At 67.8% G+C, this 23,772-nt stretch overlaps 1 protein-coding gene across 1 annotated transcript in view; it reads left to right on the top strand.

The window, feature by feature from the left end:
* SKI (SKI proto-oncogene) overlaps window positions 1-23,772 on the top strand; it is a 51,761-nt gene that overhangs the window by 24,316 nt on the left and 3,673 nt on the right. Inside the window, exons 2-5 of the mRNA XM_079776541.1 lie at window positions 20,290-20,412; window positions 20,531-20,646; window positions 21,432-21,691; window positions 21,841-22,142. Coding sequence (XP_079632667.1) covers window positions 20,290-20,412; window positions 20,531-20,646; window positions 21,432-21,691; window positions 21,841-22,142 — 801 coding nt within the window. The remainder of the gene's footprint in view (window positions 1-20,289; window positions 20,413-20,530; window positions 20,647-21,431; window positions 21,692-21,840; window positions 22,143-23,772) is intronic.

The raw sequence follows: 23,772 nt of genomic DNA, 5'->3' as shown, positions 1-23,772 counted from the left end.
CCTTTTCACTTCCCACCGTCCACCTTCAGCGATCGGCTGTGAAAAGGCCTTCCTCCCGCTGCTCGCCACCTGCTCCCACTGGACCGTCAGAGACCGTCACGGGTCAGGTCATGAGCCACGGATACAGCGTTGTTGTTTACGCCTAAACGCTTGCTTCTCCAAGGCGCTTAGAGAACAGACTTGACGTGGTTACTTTGTAGCTACCATTTCTGGCCCTGCTTCTTTCCTGTAGACAGACAGACAGACAGACAGCCTTCTTTATGGGGTTCCTTCTGCCCCGGTTTCTTTAGCGCAGGGGTCTGCTGGGGACGGCTTTTGTGTGTCTAAAGTGTCTTTATTGCTTGGCCGGTGTGGCTCAGCGGTTAGAGTGTCCGCCTGCGGATTGAAGAGTTCTGGGTCCCATTCTGGTCAAGGGCACGGACCTTGGTTGCAGGTTTGAACCCCGGCCCTGGTCGGGGCATGTGCAGGAGGCAACTGATCCATGTGACTTTCTCACATGGATGTTTCTCTCGCTCTCTGTCTCTCCCCCTCCCTTTCACTCTCTCTCTCAAAAAAAAAAAATCAACGGAAAAAGTATCCTAGACGGAAAAGTGCCTCGCCGTGAAGGGCCCAACAACTGTCACAGAGCCACGACCCCCGACCCCCCCCCCCCCCCCCCCCCCCCCCCCGCGGCCTGAGCAGACGCACAGAAAGGCCGGCCGCCCAGGCTTCCGAAGAGCACACGGCGGCCTGGGCCCCTCCCCCACAGCAAACACCTTTCCAGAGAAGGGAGAACAGGAAACGTTACTTTTAAAATTTTTGTTTTTGTTTAAAGAGAGAGGGAGGGAGCGAGGGAGGGAGGGAAGGAAAGTGAGAGAGAAACATCGATCGGTTGCCTCCCACACACGCCCCAACCAAGGCCAGGAATTGAACCTGCAACCCTTCGGTGCACAGCCAGACCGGCCAGGGCTATAGGTTTTCTTAAGTTTTTTTTTGCAAGTCTTTTGGCCACTGTGTTTCCACTCTTCCTGCTCCCACACCTGCTCCGGTCCCTTCAGCTGTGCGTCTACAGGCCGTGCTGGGCAGCCCCGGCCCGGGTGCTGGTCTCTCCCCGGGACTCCTTTCTCGCTGCTTCATCAGCTGGCCTCCGCGTCTCTGTGCTCGCGCCCCGCGTCCCGCCTCCGCCCACCCAGAGCGGTTTCATCCCGGCCCTGGCTTTCTTCTCTGGTTTGACGGGACACTGCGTGTCATCCGTGTGTCTAACTTTGTGAGTGCGTGGAGCACAGCTCTGTTGACGGTGTGTGTCCTCCGGGGACTCACCTGTCCGCCGGTCCCTGGTGTCCCCGAGGACTGATGGGTCTCCTCGTAGCGCTCACACCTCCTGCTTCTGCGGCCGCGGACGCTGAGGGTTGCCTGCGCAGGTGCCGGTGTCTCCGTGGCCCCGTGGCCTCCCCACACTCTGTCCCGGGGCGCAGTGAGCCCCTGGGGACAGCCAGTCCTCTCAGGTTTTGTGCTTTTGGGGGCCCCGAGCAGGCTCCTCCTGGGCCAGGGGTGCGCTTTTACTGGCGAAGCCTCCTGCGGAGGAGGTTTCCGGTTTGCCGGTGGGAGCGGGCTGGAGGGGGAACGGGCCACGCCGCTGGGTGTGAGCCCCAGGCCGTCCCTCCCCTCCTCCTGAGGGCCTTCCTGCCTCGACCTGTGCTCTCAGGCCTGGCGCCCCCTCCGCCACGCGTCCCGCGGACCCAGCCGCACAGTCTCCCTGGGTCCCCAGCTGCGCACCCTCTTCCCTGGGGCCCCTCCCTGGGCTGAGGCCTGGCTCTCAGGGCAGCGGGCAGGGTGGTCGGAGGCCCCGTGATGGCCTGTCTCTTGGGATCAGCGTCCACAGTGGCCGCGTGTCGGTGCCGTGAGGCGTCCCCGCGGCGCACGTGGCCCCGGGACACCCTCCTGGCTGCGGGTGCCCCGGCGCGGCGTGGCTGCTGCCCCGCAGAGTTGACTCTGAGCTTCTCTAATCGGCGCCCTCTTCATACGACACGGAAACGAGAGAAAGGAAAGACCCGCTGTCAGCTCGCGACAGACAGCTGGAGGCGGCCGAGCGGCTCGGGGACCCAGCGCCACCGCTCGCAGAAGTAACCGCCTTTGAGTGGCAGGTCCTCGTGGTGAGCGTGACCTGGGGAGGAAGGTGAGCGAATCCAGCTCCGAGGTGGAAGGTTCCGGAAGCTGCTGAATTGTGCTGACTGGCGTGTCCGTGTGAGCGGATACAGTTTCCTTTCTGCAGTGATTTGGCTGCGTTAGATGCGTTTTGTTAACATCTTCATCACCGCCTTTTCAGTTTCAATGAGAACTGATGGTGAACAAAGTGCCGTGATTTTGACTATTCAGACTGACAGCTGCAGGGAGCTCGGCGTGGCGTCCGCGTGCTCTCGGGGGCGCCCGCAGGTGTGGACAGTGCAGACAGCTGCGGCCGCGGTGGGGGCGGGGGCGGGGGTCGCAGTGCCCCCGAGAATTGCCGGGCCGGACCGGCTGTTTCCGTCTGCGGACTCCCTCCAGGGAGAGGCGCGGCGCGGCTCGCTGGGGACCCTGCCGGACAGCCGAGCTACAGGCACGGCCGGCCGCCGCCTCCCCTGGTGCGGTCACATCGACGCCCCGTTGCGTCGCGGCCCCTGTGGGCTGAGGTAGGCGAGGCTGGTCCCCGCGGGGGGTGTGGCCAGGCCCACGGGCAGGGCTGTGTGCTCCGGAGACACCTCGGCGTAGGCTTTCGGCCCCCAGGTCAGCGCTGTGCTCCGTCTCGCCTGCGCGGCGGGCACGAGAAGCGGGTGCGGGCAGGGACGGGAGGGCCAGGAGAGGCTTGTTCCCAGGAAGGCGTGCCCGGCGGCTCTCCACGGCTCTGTCCCCTCCTGGGCGTGTTTCGGGGACACGAGAGGCCTGGGCGTCCGGCACCAGGTGGGGGCACGGCCTCTGCTCCTAAACATGCCTGGCCCCGGCCTGTGGTTCTCCAGGCGACTGGCGGCCGGCGGCTCCGGCACCAGGAAGGCCGAGACCCGGCTGTGCAGCCTGGCTGCTTGTCCCATCACCCTGCAGGGAGGCTGGCGGGGGACGGGGGGGGGGGTCACTTTGCCGAGGGGAACCAGCGGGTGGGGAGCAGCCTGGGGCCCGTCCTCCTCGCTGGCTGGCGAGGGAACAGCGACCTTCGGGGTGGGGGTGGGAATCGGTGTGCTCAGGCCCGTGCACAGGCCCACCTGCGTCCCCACACGTCCCCTCCCGCGGAGCCGCGCCTGGGCCTGTGGCCGCCACGCCAGGCGTGCTCTCGCTGCGGAGGAGCCTGGCGGGGCCGCCGGCCGGGTGGCACTCGCTGGGCTGTCGTCTGTTTTGCCCCCGGTGCCCGTCCAGCGGGTTCTGGTTCTTTTTAGTTCCCACTTGGGCAGATCTGGGGGACACTGGACGCTGCCTGGTGACCTGCACAGCCCCTCCCGGGCGCAGGGGTGCGGCCACAGGTCCGGGGCTCTGTCCCGTTTACGAGGGGTCAGGCGGTCACAGTGGGTGATGAGGCCTGCAGGCCCTGGCCGCCATCTGGCGATTGTAAAACGGGCAATCCACATCGCGAGGGGGATGGTGGGGAGCGGAGTGCAGATGGTGGTGGCCCCCCCCATCCCCCCGGCAGACACCTTTGTGGCCCTTCTCCCCGGTGTCTGTGCGGGGGGTGAAAAGTTCAGCCTGCCCATCTCCAAAGGGAGCGGGGGTGGGGCCGAGCCGCTTTCTTTCCTCAGGGTCCCTAGACGCCCGGGTGGCTGAGCAGGGCTGGCCCATTGTTGGGGATCTTCGGGCGGACAGAGCGGGCCTCGGACGGACAGACAAGTTCACAGGAGCCCCTCCCGCCTGCCCCCCAGCCGGGGCTGCGTGGGTCCAGGTGACGCCGTGGCTGACGAGAGCGTGAGGATCTCTGGTCCTCAGCGTCCCGTTGCTCAGTTTCCCAGGATGCAGGGCCAGCGGGGGACTCACAGCTGAGGCCGAGGCTCCGTGCGGTGCCCGCCCTGTGCCCAGCACTCCGGCCACAGACGCCTCTGCCCCGCCAGTGCTGGGCCTCGCCGCCCCCACGGCCCCCTGGGCACGATTCACACGTGTCTCTGAGGGGCTCCTGGGTGTCCGCCCAGCCCATGGGGACTTGGGGGCCCTTCCACCAGCCACAGGGCCAAGATGTGCTGACATTTGTGTTGATGGCCTGAGAGGCGGATGCAGGGGACCAGGACTGTGAGACCGAGACGCCCTGGCCCCTTCATGAAGGGGGACCTGGTCCCCAGACCACAGGCGTCGCTCCCAGACCAGAGGGACGAGGGGCGGTGCCTGTCCCGTGTCCGTGTTGCCTCTTCAGGGGGCACTGGCCCATGGGCAGGTGCAGGGCCAGCCACGCTGAGGGGCCTTGGGAAGGGGCCCGGCCTGGCCGTGGGGGACACCCCGCCCCCCAAACCCCTCGCTGAGCTCCAGGACTGCGCCCTGCAAAGAGGCTGGGTCGAAAGGTCACTGCCCTGATTTTTATTGCCGGCGCTCGAGTTCTCACGACCCCGCGCCCTCTGAGGGCCGGGAGGCGGGGGCTTTGACAGGGCCTTTCAGGGGATGAAAAACACAGAGCGGTCTGAATTGAAAGTCACCGCGGCGGAATGCTCAACAGCTTAGGAACGGTGCTGGACACCGAGCGGAGACACTTGTCCGTCCAGGTCTGGGCAGAGAAACCAGAGCGAGGTGGGCGCACCCCTCCTCGTACAGGGCGACGGGGGATGGCGCTGTCCCGGAGCCTTCCGTCCCCGTCCGCGTCCTCGGGGCACTGTGAGCGGCACCCTGTCCAGGCTCCCGAGGTGGGGGCCCTGCAGGATGGGCGCATGCTGGCTCCGGCCTGAAGCCCTTGGCACCTTTCTTTAAAATAACGGAGTGAGCCCTAGCCGGTGTGGCTCAGTGGATAGAGCGTCGGCCTGGGGACTCAGGGGTCCCAGGTTCGATTCCGGTCAAGGGCATGTACCTTGGTTGCGGGCACATCCCCAGTGGGGAGTGGGCAGGAGGCAGCTGATCGATGCTTCTCTCTCATCGATGTTTCTAGCTCTATCCCTCTCCCTTCCTCTCTGTAAAAAGTCAATAAAATATATTTAAAAAAATTAGATAACGGAGGGGGAGGCAGCATTTCCGCATTGTTGCTGGTCGCCCCCAAGCCCTGCAGTCAGACATGCCCACGTCTCGTGAATGTTGTCCTTGGCACGACAGCAGGTTCTGCCGAAGCCGGACTTCCTGCTGCGGCTTAGCGCCCTGTCGTGGTGTCGGGGTCTCCTCTCGCGCCCCTTTGTCGCGTGTGCCCGGTTTCTCGGGCCCAGCAGTCGCGCTTCTGTTCCCAGGACGGTGGGCACCTTTTCCACGTGCGACGCCCGCACCCGCAGCCCCAGTGACCTGTGAGACCGAGACGCCCTGGCTCCCAGCCGGCCTTCAACGCGCTTCCTCCGGGGTGGGTCCGAGATCGGGGAGCTGCTGGCCGTGTGACGCTGCCCGCTGTGAACACGGGCCTGCCTCCCGCCAGAAACACATCCATCTTGCGGCCCACGTGTCCGCCTGGCTCACTCTTCCCCGACCTGGGACTCGGCCCGCGCCCAGCTCTGGGAGACGCGGTGCTGGGCCGGTGGGTGGGTGGCTGGCGCGGTATCCGACACTGTTTGTGGGTGAAGACGGGGTCGCCCCACGGACCCTCCTTGTGCGAAGCTGCCCGACAGGAGGCAGGTGCCCCCGCGGTTCCTCCTCGCTCTGCGTCTGTGGTGGGACCCGAGTCCCCGGGCGGGCGGAGCGTTGGCCGCCTGCACCTCCTGCTGTCGGTCACATTGCCGCCCGTCACCTGTCCTCCTGGTCCCGGCGGCTGGGAGCCGTGGGGAGTGCGTGGGGAGGCGTGGGGAGGCGTGGGCTCTGCGGGAGTGGGCGCCGTTTCCTGAGGGTCGGCTCCAGCCGCTGCGCAGGGCCCAGCATGGCGCCCACGCGTGTGGGGTCCGAGCATGGAATCCGAGGGGTGTCTCAGGCTCCTCACCTGAGCGCGGCCTGTGGCCCCAGGTCTGGCTGGGGGCCCCCACAGTGACTCTGTGACCACGAACCCCTGTGCGGAGTCCCCTCTGGTGGCCCTGAAGGTGGGGGGGTGCACAGAGCTGCGGGCCTTGGGGAGGGTGTCGTGTGGCTGGGCGGGGGGGGGGGGGGGCAGCGGGCACGGGACGGCCCTGTCTCGGACCATCTTGGCGTCATTCCTTGGAGACGGCATGGCTGAGGTGCCGGGCAGCCCTTCCTTCCTGCGCCTCCGCTGCTCTGTCTGCCGGGGGCAGGTCCGTGCTCACAGGCTGAGCCCTGGAGTGTGGGGCCCCTCGCTCCGCTGTGCTGGCTGTGCGCCTCCAGAGCGCGTGCTCAGCGAAGCCTGCGTGTACGTCCCGGCTCACGTCCTTCCACCTGCTCACGTGACGCCTGAGTTCCGTGGGCACGCCGTGGCCATTTGTGTCCCGGCACGCGGCTAGCCTGTCCCCCACGCAGAGCCCCGTGACACCTGGCCACGTGACCCTACGATGTGTTCGTAGAAGCGGGATCCAGGCCAGGGCCAGCGTGCGATGGGCAGCGAGATGGACGGTGCCCTCGGGCCCCGTGGTTTCCCTGAGGAGGACGCCTGTGGCCGCTGGAGGGGCAGCAAAGGGGAGCTGCGCTGAGCGGCAGGGCCGGGGGTGGGCCAGGGGCCGGGGCAGGGCCAGAGGGTCGCACACGTCGAGGACATGGTGGCCCTTTGGCCTGCGTTCGGGCTGGGGTGTCTGAGTTTACGGTCTTAAATGGGGGGTTCATTTTTCTGACATGACCTGGGCGGGGCCTGGTCCCCCCAGCCCTAGGCAGGAGGAGTGGGGGTGTTGTTTCTGGAAACATCCTAGTACGGCTTTAAACGTTTGCTGGAAGGAAGTTGCCGAGCGGGCCCGGCGGGGGAGGGACGGAGCAGCCACAGGCCAGCGTCCTCCTCCTGGCTGCACGGAGAGTCCCGAACGCACCTCCCTGGCCCGTCGCGGCTCCCGGGGCACACCGCCCGCCGGGGCGGAGACTCCAACCTCTCCGTCAGGGCTTGGAGGGAGGGTCCCCGGCTCACCACTGGGAAGTATTTTGTTTAAAAGAAACGATTTTAGACCATGAAAACGTAACACTTTTAAAAAAAATACATTTTTATTGACTTCAGAGCGGAAGGGGGAGAGAGAGAGAAACATCAATGACAGAATCATTGATCGGCTGCCTCCTGCACACCCCCTCCTGGGGATTGAGCCGGCAACCCGGGCATGTGCCCTTGACCGGAATCGAACCCGGGACCCTTCAGTCCGCAGGCCGACGCTCTAGCCACGGAGCCACACCGGCCGGGGCAAAACGTAACGCTTGTTGAGCTTGTGACCTTCTGCTTCGTCCGTCGGTACGTGCGTCCGTGTTCTTGACCACGTTCTCCTCGTGGCGGCTTCCAGCTAGAGCGTGACTCGGCAACATGTGACCAGCAATGCGCACCCAGTGGCTCGTGTGCGAGGGGCTTCCCTCTCCCCCGGTGAGGAGGGCTGCCGGCGGGAGCTCCGGGCAGGCTGGCAGGGGCGCTGTCCTTGCCGTCTGCACGCGACTCCTGCTTCCTGCTCACGGTCCACCATGGCTGCTGGAGCCAAGGCTTCACGCCCACGACCAGTCACAGCTTGTGTACCTGCGCTCAGCTCCCGGGGCAGGGTGTCCCTCTCCTCAGTGCCAGGAGGGCTTGCACGGGAGCCCTGTACGGTGAGCAGCCGTGTGCCCCATGCAGGCCCGGCCATGCCATCACGCCGGGCCCAGCACCTGGCGCTGGGGCCCTGGGCCCGGGAGGGAGGTGGTCACCACTGTGGCAGCAGCATCCCCCCTACTAAGTTCCAGCGAGCCTGGCACGTGCCCGGGCTGAGGGCCAGGCCCTGAGACACCGAGGGCCCCTGACGCCTCAGACGCACGTGTCCATGGTGACCCCCCGGGCTGTGTGGGTGTTCCCTGACCCCGGGGGGCATCGCCACACCAGCTGGGTCCCTCCCAGGCCCACTCCCTGACGGGCTCTGGGCTCTACAGAACCAGGTAGAAACCCGTCTTCCCTTGATGCAGAGCGAGGTTCAGATGGGAGGGCCCCTGGGGGAGGTGGGAGAGGGCCTCGGGGGCCCTCAGCCGCTCCTGGTGGTCGCCAGCCCAGCCTGCCCGACCTCCCTGCCACCTTCCTGGAGGCCAGGCCGCACCTCCGTGTGGCACGCCTGTGCGGGGGCTCAGGGGCGGTGACGGGACCGTCACCTGAACTCCTGCCCACCTGGCACCTCTGTGTCCCGGAGGCGCCTCCAGCAGGCCCGGCCCGCACGCTTCCAGCCTGAAGCCCGCCGCCGGGGTGCGGGCGGCCCGTGTGCAGGTCCCCTCCTGCTGCGCCCGTGGCCCTCGGGCCTGGCAGCCCCCCCAGGGGAGGCGGCACGGCGAGCCCCTGACCCCCCGGCCTGCTCTGGGCACCGCGTGCTCCCTCCCCCGTCCAGGCCCTGGTGCCCGCCCCGTGAGGGGGTTGGCGGGCGGCCCCCTCCCTGTTCTTGCTGCCTCTTCTCTGGACTTGCCAAGAATGCCGGGAAATTAGGGGGAGGGGACACAGGAAATGCCTCCTTCCCTCTCAGGACAGCTCCAGCTGCAGCGAGGGCGCGGGGGAGGGGCGGCTGCGGAGAGTTGTCCCCCCGCCAAGGCAAACCCGCACGCCCAGCCCTGCAGACAGAGGGCTCTTTCTGCCGAAGCCGCCATTGTGCGCGTCCGCCGCCGCTCCAGGCAGGTCTCAGCGGGCCCGTGGAGGCCCGGTTTTCAAAAACGAACCGAGGGGCGCCCCCACCCCTTCGCCACTTAGGAAACACCCCGTGGGGGCTCACCTCGGCCCCTTCCCCGGAGGCCGCCCCTCCATCCTGTCTGTACTGCAGGAGCCGGGCCCTTGGGACGAACCCCGGGCACAGGCCTGCGCTCCTGCCCTCTGGGGCCGGCCTTCTCGGTGGCCTCGGGGAAGTGCGGGAGGCCGCGTTACCTGACACTCTGCACGTGTACCTCGTAGAAAGATAACCCCGCTCAAACCAGGGGAGGAGACGGGCTGTGCTCAGTGTGGAACCAGATGAAGCAGGAGACCCGTGCTGATGAGGTCATTGAGCCCCAGTCCCGGTGCGGGTCAGCGTGGAGGTGGGCGGGGGGGGGGGGCGGGGGTCGCCACTGCTGTGACCTCCCCTCCGCAGGCACAGGGCCCCGTCGGCGCTGGGTGGTGGGCGGGGCTTCTCCACCCACGGAGCCGTGTTCCTGAGCCCACAGCTCCAACACCAGCCCAGCTGTCCACCCAGGGCCTGGTCACCCCTCCTCTGTCTCCCCCCTCCCCCCATGGCTACTCTGCCAAGAAGCCTCCGGAAGACCCCGCCCTTCCCACATGGTCCTTGGTCTGGTGGTGAAGGAAGGGCCTGCTGGCGTGTGGAAGCCGGGGCCTGGCGCCGGGCTGATGTTGGCATTGGTGGGGGGTGTCAGTCATGGGCCGAGCCCCCGGGTGCAGCCTTCACCTGGACGCGGGCCTGGCAGCCTGTGAGGACCCTGGTGCCGGAGCCTAAGCTGCCTGCCTCTTGGGGTGCCAGGGCCTGGAGCCCGGGGCTCTGCTGTGAGGAGCGAGGGGTCTGGGGCCGTCGGTTCTGGCTGTGAAGGGCTGTGCAGTTGGGAGACGTGTCCTACTTGGAACACAGGGTTCCTGGTGGAGGCGGGGGGTGATGGCAGGAGCACCTCAGGGTCCTGCCTGGGCTGCTCGGGGGCAGCGCTGTGTGGCCCCAGGTGTGGTCTGGTGCACACCCCCCGCCCCCCCCCCCCGTCTTTCCCCGGACGCTCAGCCCCAGGAGCCCACACAGCCGGCTCCTTGGACCCTGGCAGGGCCTTACGCCCGCCCCGCCGGCAGGAACAGCCCGCGGTTGTGGTTTGTCCGCCCGTTTGTGGCTGTTGGTGCTGGAAAGTGAGGGCATCTTGCGGAGTGTTGTCAGTGCGCCGGGGAATGTTCCCCTCCGGCCCCGCCTCCCGGCGCGTAGGCGCTGCCCACAGGCCGCGGCTTCTGGGCTCCAGCTCTGAGTCTCCTCGTTCGTTCGTTCGGAGCGCGGTCCCCTCCGTCGGCCCAGGCACGGGGCACAGGGTGACGGCGCTGGTCCGCGGCCAGCCCCCGCGCCAGCCTCCCTGCAGCTGGGCAGCGCCACCGTCCACTCCCGCCGCCCGAGCCGGCTCAGTGTTGTGTCGGTTTCTATGGAGAGAAAACAACCCGGGCGTCTGCTGTTCCGAGGAGGGGGCGGCGCCAGGAAGCAAAACAGACCCGCGTGTGGGCGGGGCTGGCGCTGGTTTCCACTTCCTGGCTGGGAAGCGGGTGAAAGTGTCCTGTTCCGAGGGAGGGCTGCCTGGAAGGCCTGGCCCGGACTGCGCCTCCTGCCGGAGCGGGACCGGCCCTGGGGGCCCTGCCCTGGGGGGAGCTGCCCTGGGGGACCTGCCCTGGGGGGACCGGCCGGGGGGGGACCTGCCGGGGGGGCCCTGACCTGGGGGGCCCGGCCCTGGGGGGAGCTGACCTCGGGGGAGCTGACCTCTGGGGAGCTGACCTGGGGGGAGCTGCCCTGGGGGGCCCGGCCCTGGGGGGAGCTGACCTGGGGGGAGCTGACCTCTGGGGAGCTGACCTGGGGGGCCCGGCCTGGGGGGAGCTGACCTGGGGGGACCGGCCCTGGGGGGAGCTGACCTCGGGGGAGCTGACCTGGGGGGAGCTGACCTCTGGGGAGCTGACCTGGGGGGAGCTGACCTGGGGGGCCCGGCCCGGGGGGATCTGTAGACAGCCACCAAGCGGAGGGCAGCCACCTGGGAGCCTGGCCTGCGGGGGGCGGGCAGTGGAGCAGAGAAGGCCGCATGGGTCCGGGCTGACCGTCCATCGTAAGGACGGGGGGTGGGGGGCAGGGGGAGGCCTGTCTTCCTTTCTGCGCACACCTCCCCTGTGATCCCGCCTCCTGGCGCAGCACTGGGTACCCCTGCTTTCTCTCGGGTGTGGGGGCTGAGGCCACGCCCCCGCCCCAGGTGGCCGCCTCCTGAGAGGCCCTCCAGGGGAGGTTCCAGCCTGCAGTGCTGAGCGGGGCTCCTGCACCCCAGAACCTGTGCTGCTGAGAATCCCCCCGGTGGTTCCTGCCCTGCCCCTCCCGTCGCGCAGGCCGCGCCCAGCCGGACTCTGCGAGGCTGTCCATGGCTAGCGTAGAGGGCTGGGGACAGCACCCTCCTCTGTACAGATGCACCCCACACCCACCTCCTGGTGTGGAAAGAAGGAATTCTTTACTCTGTGATTTGAGTTAGGCACACAAGGTTTTTGTTTTCACTGAAGTGTAGTTTTATTTCTGGTGTTTGGAGCTTCTAGAATATTCTTGAGTTGGGTGGCAGGCGGTGTAGCGGAGCTCTGGACCTCCCGCAGCCGTTTTCCGGGAAACCCGGCCTTGCCACGCGGCGCTGGGCGCTGGGCTGCTCCTGCTCCGGTGCCGGCTCTGCCCGCGCTGGGCGTGCGCTGGGCGCTTTAGACACGGAGCGAGCGGCTTTAAGCCTTCCTTCCGGAGCTTTGGTCGGTAAACCCGCTGCGAGGTGTTTCCATGTTCCTGTGGCCCGCGCGAGGCTCCGGCGGGGTGGACCCCGTGTGGCCTCCTGGGGACCCACGTGGACGGCAGTCACGGCCCTCGTCCTGCTTCCTGACCGAGCTGCTCCCTCGTCGGCAGCCCTTCGCCCCCTCGCTGTCAGCGTGTGTGGTTTCACGGCCACTTAAGGTGTCGCAAGCACAGAAAGTGGGAGTTCCTGCCGTTCGTTTAGCTGTCCATCTCGATGGCGTGTGGTGTCCCTTCAAACCGAGTGTGAGCGGCTTCGACTCGGCCGGCCGTGCCGGGAGCGCGTCGGAGTTTTGTCCACGTTGCTGTTTCTTGTCCACGTCTCCGTCCCCCCGACGTGCACTCACTGCGGAGCGGGAAGGCGGGGTCACTACGTCCTGCCTCCCTAGGCCGCCCGCCCGCTCTGTCCATGGCAGCCCTGGCCTCTCGGGTGGCCGTGGCTCTCCTCGGCCTGCCCGGCCTCGCTGGGCTGTGCACACCCCGGTCCCACTGTCAGAGGTGATGTTGCCCAGAATCCCACGGCGGCACCAGCAGGGCTGGAACCCTGTGGGCAAGTTGCTCGCCCACGAAGCAGCCCTGGACTCTAAAGTGATGTGGGGGGGGGGCAGCTAGGGGCCCCCTCCCCCTCCTGCCTCTGGAGGGCGCTCGGCCCCTCTCGGGTCGGGGCTGTGCCGACCTCCTCTGCCAGGTGGTGCCACTTGGGTGTGCACTGTGGGTTTGAAGGCGGGAGGTGTTGGCTCTGGACATGAAAATCCCTGATCCGGAGCGAAGCGGGACCTCCCGGCGTGGGCAGGTGGACGCTGCCCGGCCAAAGTGCCCCCACCTTCTCACCTACGGGGCCTCCCGGAGTGGGGTGGGGTGTGGGCTGCACACTGCCTTCTGGGGGGCCCCCGGGGGGTGTTTTAGAGACGGTACCTCTTCCTCCCCCAGCCTTTCTTGAGCCCCCTTCTGTGGTTTTGCCGGGTGAATTGCCTGCAAGGTTAGCACTGAGATGGGGGTCCGGCCCGTGGGGTGCCTCCCACAGGAGGTGGGGGTGCCTCGCAGCTCTTCTCGGCGAGTTCCTGGCTGCGGGGGGCCTGCTGGGTGTGGCAGGGCAGCGTCCTCAGGACCTGGGTGTTGGGGAGACCCAGGGTGGCGGGTGGTTGGGACTTAATTCCAGGTTTGGAGGTCTTCGCCCCTGGACCCCTCCCAAAACCCCACCACCCACCCCAACTGCGTACGGCTGTTTTCCCGCCCACATCCAGCTGCCGGGCCCCTGCCGGGCGGGGAGCCCCTCTGTCGCCGCTGGGACCCCAGCTGCCTCCCCCACCCCACCCCCACCCCCCGGGCTCCCCAGCCCTGCGTCTCCTTAGGACTGAGCTGTTATGCATCATTCATCGCAGGGCGTGAGCGGAGCCTTTGTGCTGGGAAGGGGTGGGACGGCCAGGCTTTCTGTGCGTGGAGGCTTGGCAGGCTCGGCTGCCAGCGCTGGGCCAGCTGCTCCTCCCGCAGCGAAGGGTGGCGGGGAGATGGCGCCTGGGGGGTGCGTGGCCGGGGACACAACTCCTGTGTCGGACCAGGTGTCCGCGGGTGCAAACACACGGGCATCCGGCCGCTCACCGGGCCTCTGCCTGCTGGTTCTGCTGAGATGAAGCCTCCGACTCTCCTCGGGCGGGGGCGGCCCCGCTTTAGCCGAGTTTGGAGGAGGGAGGAGGAGGCAGGAGCCGCCAGGTCCCAGGGGCCCTGACTGTGGCAGTCACATTCGTGTTGGACGCCTGGGGTCCAGTAGCCCCTCGGCCAGCACCTGCAACGCCCTGTCCCGATGTGACCAGACGGGGGAGGCGGGGCGTCGCTTACACCAGGACCTGTCCCGGCGCCCGAGCCCCCTGCCAGCCTGGTGGGAGTGCGGCCAAAGCGAGGTTTCTGCGCCCTTAGCTCTGTGAGGCCCTCAGGGCCTGCCTCACACCGCACACTGACCTCCGACAGACGACACACCATGTGTTCTTACACGTGTGCACATGTGACACGCATGCATGTGCATGGACATGCACGGAGATCTTGGTGTGCCCAAGCATGGCCAATGCCGCTGTGAGTCAGGGTGGAGGTGGCCGGGAGGGCGGCGGCGGAGGGCCCACCCACCTCCTGCCGCAGGTGTGGGGGGGCGAGGGAACAGGCCGAGGACAAAGGGAGGGTCTGGGCCCAGGCGGGAGGGTGGACGCAGGCGGCCACTGCGTGTTTCTGCTGCTCCCAACCCAGCGTCAGAGTGCGCCCACCCCGCCAGGCCGGGGGTCCCAGGCCGAGCCGCGGCATCGCTGGGAAATTCCTCATCACACAGGCCTGGCGGCCCCTGCGCCCGGTGGTTCTGGGTCCAGGCCCTTGGTGTCCAAGGCTTGTTGCGGGCAGGGCCCTCCCTGGGGGGCTTTCGGGGTGAGGGCTGGTGGGCGCGAGTCCCCGCTGGGCTGTGAAGCCTTTGGTAAGGCCGGCCTCCGTCCTGCCTCCCAGGAGCCCCACCACGTCCCGCTGCGCTTCCCTCTGCCGCTCTCCTGTCTCCCTCTGGGCGGCCGGGCGCTGGGGAAAGACCCTTTGGCTCCCCAGCCCCCAAAGTGAACGGGGTTTTCAAATCCGCTTTGTCGTCCTGGGCGTTGTGGGCCGTTTCTAAAGCCCTCGGAACAGTTGCTTTCCAGCGACTGGAAGGAGAAAAGGTTCCGCCCACCCACCCCCTCTCCTGGTTCTCCGGTTCTGAAAGTGCGGGTTCCTGGGGTTGGGGAGGCCCTGGGTCAGGAGGGAGGGTGGCAGTGAGGGGCTCCTGGGAAGGCACTCCCCGTCGGCTCCGGCCACCCGGCCCACCTCCCAAGGCTGCTGGGGGGGGGGCACGGGGGCCCCCAGGCACAGGCACCCCCCACATCCGAGGGCTCCTTTGTGTTGGGACAGATGGGAGCCGGTGGGTGTTCTCCGTGTGGGGGACTCAGAGCTGCCGCCCAGGCCCGCCCTGCGTGGAGCCTGGGGAGGGACCGTGCTGAGTGGCCCGTGGGGGTCAGCGGGGTGTCCTCAGAAAAGGGGGGGCAGCGGGAGAAAGAGGTGCATTATTATTATTATTTTTTTTTTAAATCACAGCGACTGTTTAAAATCGCTGTTTCCACGTCACTTTGGAGTTTGGGGTTGTCTTACAAATTTAATCGGCTGCCTCTGTACCACAATCATCAGAAAATAGGTTAATTTCAGCGAAGCAGAATCTGAAACCTGCCTCCTCACGTGGGAGGCACTGACGGTGCCGGTAAAAATAGCTCCTAGTTTCCAACCCGGGAGACTTCCGGAGGGTCTGAGGCGCAGATGGGGGGGGGGGGGTGGTCCCGGGCACGGGAGTGAGGGCCCGCCTGCAGGGGATGCTCACAGGGCACCCAGCACCCCTCAGCGAGGACTGTGCCTCCTGGTACTCGCCCCACGGGGTGCTCGGTGGGGGCCGTGGGCGCCCGGGTCCTGGGTAACGTCCGGCAGTGGGAGATCCCAGCAAAGGGGCGGTTGCAGTGGGTGATGTGGTCCCGTCATGGGCGTGCCCGCTCGCCTGGCCTCGAGCTCGCGGGCGTCCCCACGCTCACGTGCCTCTGCTCGCGGCCGTGGGAAGGGGGCGCGTGCTCTGGGCGGGGGCTGCTCCGTTCGCTTTCTTTCTTCTCCAGACCCAGAGTGCCTCACGCTTCCAGCCCAGCCCCGAGCGCACGTCCTGCCCGTGGCCGTGGTGACCTCGCCGCGCAGGAGAGGCGCTGCCGGTCGCTGGCGGACCAGGCTCCTACCTCCCCAGAGCAGCCTCCCTGCCCCAGAGTCCCTCCTCCCTCCGTTCCCCGTCTTTATTTCATTTTCCACTGCGTTTGCACAATCGCCTCGAGAACTGTTCCTTTCTGGAACGTTCTTTCCCCCGGTCTCCTGGGGCTGGGAGAAGCCGTGCGGCCAGGCCGCTGCGAGGGGACCCGGGTGGTAAGGCACGGAGGGTGGGGGCCGTGGGGCGGGGCAGAGCATAGAAGCCCATCCGGTGACCGGAGGGGGGCCGGGTCTAGTGAAGGCGCGGACGTGCCCCTGGCCCATTGCTGAGTGCGATGGCCATCTGTCCACCTGGGGACTGGTGCCAGGTGAGAGCCGCGGGGCTGGCTGCTCTCCAGAGCCCCTGGCTGTGCGTGCCTCCGCCCTCCCCCACGGGACCTCGCCCAGGGCCAACCTAGGGTGCCCGTGCCTCGCCTGGCAGGGCGCAGCCTCCAGGAGCCCATGTCCCCGTCTCCCTGAGAGTCCCTGGTCGCCCTGCACTGCGTCCTCGCTGGCACCGCTCAGGTCGGGGCGGGGCCGCATGTCCCGAGGGCCCGGGCAGCCCGTTAGGGCCTGACCCCCCTGCCCGCGGCTCGGCCTCCTGCTCCTGTGGCTCCGGGTGAGCTGACCTTTGGTGCAGCCACGTGTGCCTCGGGGTTGGCGCTGGGGAGCCTGCGTGTGGAGGCTCGGACGTGCCTGGCACCGAGGCGCGGCCACAGGCTGTTTGCTCGCCGCGTCTCCCCGCCTCGCGGCAGCTGCCCCGGCCTCTGCTGGGCGACCGGGAGTCGGAAACCACTGACCTCAGCGGTTTGGTTTTCACCCAGCAGATTATTTCACTTTTTTAAAGTAGATTTTTTAATAACAGCTTTATTGGGACAATTGACATAAAACGCACCCTTCCTAAGAGCGCAGGTCGGTGGTTTCCAGTCTCAGCACCGTCACCTCCCCTGATCTCGGGGCATTTTCTTCATCGAAAAGCCCGGCACCCGGCACCCGGCACCCACTACCCACTTCCTGTTCAGGGCCTTCCGTGGATGGAGCCACACACCGTGGCCTCTGCCGGCTCCTCACTGAGCACCGTGCTCAGGGTTCCTCCCGTGACAGCGCGTGTCCGAGCCTCCCTCCTGACTTGGGCCTCACACGCGTGTGGACAGACCCCCGCCGCCGGACACTGGGCGGTTCCCATGTTGGGTTGCTGTGAGCACACACGTACACGTGTCTGCGTGGACGTGTTTCCCACGGTCTGGAGTCCGTGCCAGGAGTGGTTGCTGGGTCACGGGGGGGGGGGGGCTGCTGTGTTTCACTTGGGGGACCCGGACACTGTCCCACGGCACGTGGGTGGGGCCTAGGCCCCCCCCCCCGCCCCGTTCTTCAGGTCAGCTCGTGGGGTGATGACTGCAGCTCCACGCGCAGTTGTCAGAGGTGAGACGCTCCCTCCCGGACCCAGCCCTCTCCAGCTCCTGGCGTGTTTACCACCGAGCGGGTCGCGGGCCACGTGGCCGCCATGTTCCCGCAGGGCTGCTCCGTGCTGCGCCCCCGCCAGCAGTGCGCCCCCGTCCCATCCTGTCCTCGCCGTCCCGTCCTGTCCTGCTGGCACCGCTGTTTCCCGTGGGCGTGGGCGTGGGCGGGGCCTGCTGGGGGCGGGGCCTGGCTGCGGTGTGATACTCGTTTCCCTGGTGACCAGCGATGCTGCGCGTCCCTTCATGTGCTTGTCGGACACGCGTGTGACTTGTTTGAAGAAGTGTCTGTTCGTCCTTGACCCTTTCCTTGTGTGTGTGTTGGGGGGGGAGTTGCTTTCTGTTTGTGTGCTGGACCCGGCCCTGTGAGAGGATCTGATCCGAAATCCTCTCTCTCCTCGCTCGGGTGGCCTGTCTCCACCTTCTTGACGGTGTGCTTTGCGCGTGGAGGTTTCTGGCTTTAGCCCTGGCCGGTGTGGCCCAGTGGATGGGGAGCCGGCCTGCAGAGGGGGCGAGGGAGAAGGTGGTGGGACAGGGACAGGTGGGGTACGGAGGACCAGGCCGGGGTGCTCCCCAGGGCAGCACGTGCACGTGGGTGGTCGACCAGCTCTGAGCTCCATGGGCGGCCCCTGCTCACCCAGGCAGGTCTGTGCCTTCGCCCTTGGAGTTGGGGGGCCCTCCTCTGTGGGGTGGCAGTGGGGGGCCCAGCCTGTCTTCCTCCTCCCTGTGTGGCCCGCCAGCTGGACTCGTGGAAAGAGGGAGCTGACCAGAGCGTGTGGGACATGCCTGCTCAGGCGTGCGTGGCGGTCACCAGGGCTGTGCAGGCACCGCCCTCGGCGTGCTCTCGGCCGCGTGCGTCACCGGGGCTTCCTCGGGGCCAGCTCGCTCGCCGTCCCCGGTCTGAAGCGGACCTGGGCGGGTGCTGCGCCCGAGCTGCCTGCTGGCCGCTGCGGGACACGGCGCGTGCGGGCTGGGTGCGGGTGTTGTTTCGGCTCTGGGAGTGTGACCCTCTGCTGAAGTCGCTCACACACCGGGTCTGGCAGTTTTGAGGGGCCGTCGGCACGGAGTGGGCAGTGAGAGGGAAAGCTGTGGTGTGGGCCCGCTGTTTGGCTTTTAATTAGAGATTAATTAGACGCGCAGGTGTCCAGAGAGCCAGGGAGTGACCGTCTCTGCCTGGCGTCTGACCTGGCCCAGGAGAGGCCTGGCCGCAGGGCGTGCCGACAGGGTCCGCCCGCAGGGGTCCCCGCAGCCGGGCCGCCCTGCGCCCCATGGAGCCGTGTGTGGCTCTCGGTGCCGCCAGCGCCTCTCCGGTTGGCACGCTCCTGGGCTCCGCGTCGGGGGCCTTGGGGTTTTGGTCCCTGTTGGTCCCCTGGGGCCTGGAGGACTCTGCTCCTCGAGGGCCCCACCTGCTCCTGACCCCGGCAGCTGAGCAAGTCCAGCCCCGCCCGCTGCTCCTCGGGCAGGAGGGTCCTCGAGGGTCTCCCCGTGGCTCTGCTGCCTGTCAGGTTGCTCCCCTCCCGCATCGCCCAGTGCCTGCAGCCTGGGGCCAGGATGGGTGCGAGCCCTGTGGCCTGGCCACCGCCCAGACTGGCCGGCTCTCCTGCCTGCCGGTCCCTGCTCGGCCTCACACCCGGGCCTGTCGGCTGGACAGCGGTGTCGCCTCCTCCGTGGGATTCCTCCTGCAGCTGTGTCCGCCCCCAGGGCGTCTGTGACCTCCCCCGGGTCTGGTGCCAAGCCCCCCCCCCCCCCCCCCGGCCCGAGTGGCAGAATCCCTGTCCCGCCTCGTTGGGTTTGCGGGCCTGGCCGTTGGGCAGGGAGCTCAGGGACCAGGTGTTCCTTCTGCAGGGACAGGAGGGACAGGCATGTGTTCCGTGGGGACCAGGCTCTCTATTGGCCTCCCGCCCGGGCCTGCCCCTCAGCCAGCGCCAGGTCCCGCCTGGTCCCCCGGCCCCAGCACCCGGTGCGGGAGGCCCTGGGCGGCCCCGGGCGGTGGTCTGCGTGCCCAGTGTCTGCACACTGCCCTGAACAGGAAGTGCCCAAACCCCAAAGGTGCGGGCGCCCCTGCACACCCTGCCCAGTGGCTGGGCCGGGGCTGATGGGCGCGGGTGGGTGTGGCCGCGCAGCAGGCTGTCTGACACCCCGCGTCTCCCTCCCTGAGGTTCTCGGAATCGGCGCCTGTGGCTTTCCTCTTGGTGAGCAGCCGGCTTGTTTCCTCCCGCGTCCATCCGCTCAGACAGGAAGCCCCGCCCTTGCCCTGTAACCCGCCCCCCACCGTCTGCGCCCAGGTGGCGGGCATCTGCCAGTGCAGGCGGAGGTTGGCCGCTGGCACCCTCATGGGGCGCTGCTCCGTGCCACCTGGACCGCCCTCCTGGCCCCACGTGTTTGGGGTCATTGTCCTTCCTGGGGCTGGGGGGTGAAATTTGGGAGTGAGGGCTCCCTGGCCCCGGCCCACACCTGTCCCTTGAGCGAGCGGGGCTGCAGGACGAATGGCTGCCCCGCGCGGTGCGAGCGCCTGGCACACGCACACGCACACGCACACGCACACGCACTGGCTTGCTCACTCTGTGGGCCGGGGCAGGACTTTCCCCTGGAGCCCTCGGGCCAGGGTCCATGCCCGGGTCCGGCCTGCCGGGTCTCCTGATCCCCAGTGACAGCCGTGGTGAGCAGCCCCGTGACTGACCGCCCCCCCCCACCCCGGGGCGGCCCCCCACCCCTCCTCCTGCGGACAGGCTGGGAGAGTGACTGGGCCTTGTCCCGCAGCCCTCGCCCTCGTGGGTGTGTGGGCCTGTGGTGTGGGTGCAGGCACAGCTCTGGGTGCCACTGAGTCTCCTGGATGCGCCGGCCGCTGGTACCTTGGGGGTAGATTCCTGTGCGCCCGGGAGTCCTGGCTGGGAGGTCTGTGCTTTAGATGCCCAGGAGCCTGGGAGTGACACGTCGGGGAGCTCAGCTCGCCTGGTGTGAGCGTGGAGGGCTCATTGCTGCAGGCCGCTCCCCCCTCCCCCTCCTCCCCCCCGCAGTACAGGCCAGAAGCAGTTTTTGAAATTAGTTCTATTTGGTGAAATCCAGAACTCTGGGGGAGCCGTGTGACACCCCAGGGAAGCTTTGGGCTGCCGGACAGAGGCCACTGGGCCGGGGAGGCGGGGTGTTCTGTGCAGACTTGGGGAGGCCCTCGGCTCCTGCCGCTGTCGGGCACCGCGGGGCGATGGCGAGGGCCGTCCCGCCGAGGACCTGCTCGGTGCGTGGCCCGCTCCCAGGACGCTCTCAGGACGGCTGCCATCGCGGGCGGGTTGTGGCTCCCGCCCCGCAGCGCACCAGTGCTGGCTGATCCCAGGGCAGGGTGACCCGTGCTGGTGGGGCCCTACCCAGGGCGCGGGCGTCCCCAAGTGCCAATGGGAACATTTGTGTCGCTCCAGGTCTCCTCTGAGCCCCCAGTCTCCATCAGAAAAACAGACGACGCTCCCTCCCAGCACCCCACGTCTTCTGAGAAGGACAAACAGTCCAGCTGGCTGCGGACCCTGGCCAGCTCCTCCAGCAAGGTTCTGCGCGGGTGGGGCGGGGCCTGTGGACGGGGCGGGGGCGGGGCCTGTGGATGGGGCGGGGCCACCAGTGCAATTCACTGGCCTCTGACGCGGGTGCCTCCCCCTCCCCCCTCAGAGCCTGGGCTGTGCTCACCCTCGCCAGCGCCTCTCCGCCTTCCGACCCTGGTCCCCTGCGGTTTCTGCCAGCGACAAGGAGCTCTCCCCACACCTCCCGGCCCTGATTCGAGACAGGTAAGGGGCCGGCTGCTCAGCGGCCAGCGGTCCCCGCAGGCCTGGGCACCGCTGGACTCTGCAGCCTCCGAGTCAGTGGTCAGCTCCCTGCTGAGCTGCCCCGCCAGGGACCGGCCTCAGGCGGCCGCGTGCATACATGGCCTGTGGTGGCCTGTGGTGGCCTGTGGTGGCCTGTGCGTGACCCTAGCACGCACGCTCCTGCAGCCCAGCTGCCTGCTGCCTGAGCCTCCATGGGCTGGGGCAGTGGGACCCGCCTCATGTGTTTTTGTTGTTACTTGCTTTTTGTTAATCCTCACCCCAGGGTATTTCCCCACTGACTTTTAGAGAGAGTGAAAGGGAGCGGGCGGGGGGGGGGGGGGGCATCCTCGTGAGAGACACATCGATTGTTGGTCTCCTTCCTGCACATGCCCGACTGGGGCTGGGGATCGAACCTGTGACCCTTCGGTCCACAGGCCGACACGCTAACCACTGAGCAGCCAACCAGGCCGCCTCGCGTTTGCGTTGCCTGGGCGTCTGTGTGCGTGGCGTGTGGTGGTTTGTAGGCTTCCTGATGCCCAGACCCAGCTGCCCAGCCGTTGCGAGTGCTGGCCGCTGTGATGGGCGTCAGGGAGAGCTCGTTGGAACTTTCTGTGGAGTCAGGGCCGGCGGCAGCCGGTATTTGTTCAGCTCCCAGGGCCCGCTGGTGTCTCCCTCACGCCTCCGTGCTGAGCACCTGCAGGCTGGCCCGCGGTGGGCTGTGGGGAGGGCTGGGCCGGCGTTTACAGTGCCCACCCCCGTGCCCGCAGCTTTTACTCCTACAAGAGCTTCGAGACCGGTGTGGCCCCCAACGTGGCCCTGGCCCCGCCGGCCCAGCAGAAGGTCGTGAGCAGCCCGCCATGTGCCACCATCGTCTCCCGGGCCCCCGAGCCCCTCGCCTCCTGCATCCAGCCGCGGAAGCGCAAGTTGGTGGACACGCCTGGGGCCACAGAGACGCAGGCGCCCACAGTCGCCCCGGAGGACGACAAGGACTCGGAGGCGGAGGTGGAGGTGGAGAGCAGAGAGGAATGTACGTGTGAGCCCAGCCTGCTGCCCTTCCGGCCAGCCCCTCGCCCTCCGGCCAGCCCTTCCCCCTCCGGCCAGCCCCTCGCCCTCCGGCCAGCCCCTCCTGGGAGTGGCTGCAAGCTCCCCTGTAACCTGCACCTTTTTCTTTTCCAGTCACCTCCTCCCTGTCCTCGCTCTCCTCTCCGTCCTTTACCTCATCCAGCTCGGCCAAGGACCTGAGCTCCCCAGGGGTGCACGCCCCGCCCGCCCCGCCCACGGCCCCCGACACCGCGGCCCCCACCGACACCCCGAGCGGGGGGCTGGAGGCGGAGCTGGAGCACCTGCGTCAAGCGCTGGAGGGCGGCCTGGACACCAAGGAGGCCAAAGAGAAGTTCCTGCACGAGGTGGTGAAGATGCGCGTGAAGCAGGAGGAGAAGCTGAGCGCCGCCCTGCAGGCCAAGCGCAGCCTCCACCAGGTGAGGGCGCGGCTGCCGCTCCCCTGACCGCGGGGCGCACGCGTGTCTGCGGGAAGGGGCTTGGGGGGCCTTTCCTGAGCCTTGGGTTCGAGAAGGAGGGCGCCAGGCACAGGCAATGCCCCCCACACGGCTCTTCCCCCCCCCTCCACACTGCCTCTCCCCCCGACACACTGCCTCTCCCCCCGACACACTGCCTCTCCCCCCTCCACACTGCCTCTCCCCCCGACACACACTGCCTCTCCCCCCGACACACACTGCCTCTCCCCCCGACACACACTGCCTCTCCCCCCGACACACACTGCCTCTCCCCCCGACACACACTGCCTCTCCCCCCGACACACTGCCTCTCCCCCCGACACACACTGCCTCTCCCCCCGACACACTGCCTCTCCCCCCTCCACACTGCCTCTCCCCCCGACACACTGCCTCTCCCCCCTCCACACTGCCTCTCCCCCCGACACACACTGCCTCTCCCCCCGACACACACTGCCTCTCCCCCCGACACACACTGCCTCTCCCCCCGACACACACTGCCTCTCCCCCCGACACACACTGCCTCTCCCCCCGACACACACTGCCTCTCCCCCCGACACACTGCCTCTCCCCACACACACTGCCTCTCCCCCCGACACACACTGCCTCTCCCCACACACACTGCCTCTCTCCCCCAAACACACACACTGCCCCTTCCCCCACACACACTGCCTCTCCCCCCGACACACACTGCCTCTCCCCACACACACTGCCTCTCTCCCCCAAACACACACACTGCCCCTTCCCCCACACACACTGCCTCTCCCCCCACACCAGGTCTAGCCAGCCCCTCAGAAGTGACTTCCTTGTGACCGGGGGCTGGAGGCTTGGAGCCGTCTGGGCCTCACTGGCACCCTCGCCCCCGAGCAGGGCGGACGGGGCAGGACCCCTGTGGGTCCTGGAGCTCAGCCAGCCTCCCCGGCGCCGTCCCAGGCTGCCTGCTGCCGCCCTGACGAGCGGGAGGCTGAGGCGTTCCCAGCGCCGGGGCGGGCGGGGCCTTCACACCAGCTCTGGTGAATTCACGCCTCTGCTGGCGTCTGGCAGCTCGGGGACAGCTTCGCACGTGGGCTGCCAGCACACACAGCCCTGCGGTCTCGGGCTGAGCGCCCCAGGATTCAGACGCCCCTTCTGCGCGTAGTTCAGGCACCAGGCTCTGCGCTCCGCTGCCCGCCCCTCCCCTCCCCAGCGCTGCCCTCCGGCCCGGCTCTGGTCGAGGTGTGACTTCCCACGTGCCTGTTGATAAGCGTGTTTGCAGGGGTCCCCGATGACCAGCTGGAGCAGCCTGGGAAGGGGTGGCCTCCGTCTGGCTCGGTGCCACCTGCCACTGGAGCTGAGGGAACCCCTGGCTGCACAGAAGCCCCAGGGCTGGGACCGTGGGCACAGAGGGAGCTCGGGGAGAAGGCGGTCCAGGCCCCGCAGCGGCTTCTCAGTGCAGGAGCCTCCTGGCCGGACCCCAGGCTCAGTGGGTGCTGGTGAGAGCGGAGCCCTGGCACGCGGGGGGTGAGGGCCTAGGCCGCGGGACCTTGTGGGGACCCGTCAGGGTGCAGGGAGACAGGAGGGTGTGAGGCAGAGAGGAGCCCAGTGGTGGCACTTCCTG

The sequence above is a fragment of the Cnephaeus nilssonii genome, assembly GCF_951640355.1.
Source record: "Cnephaeus nilssonii genome assembly, chromosome: 7".
Classification (NCBI taxonomy): Eukaryota; Metazoa; Chordata; class Mammalia; order Chiroptera; family Vespertilionidae; genus Cnephaeus; species Cnephaeus nilssonii.
Note: the sequence above shows the minus strand (reverse complement) of the source record. Positions and strands in the feature narration are given on the sequence as shown.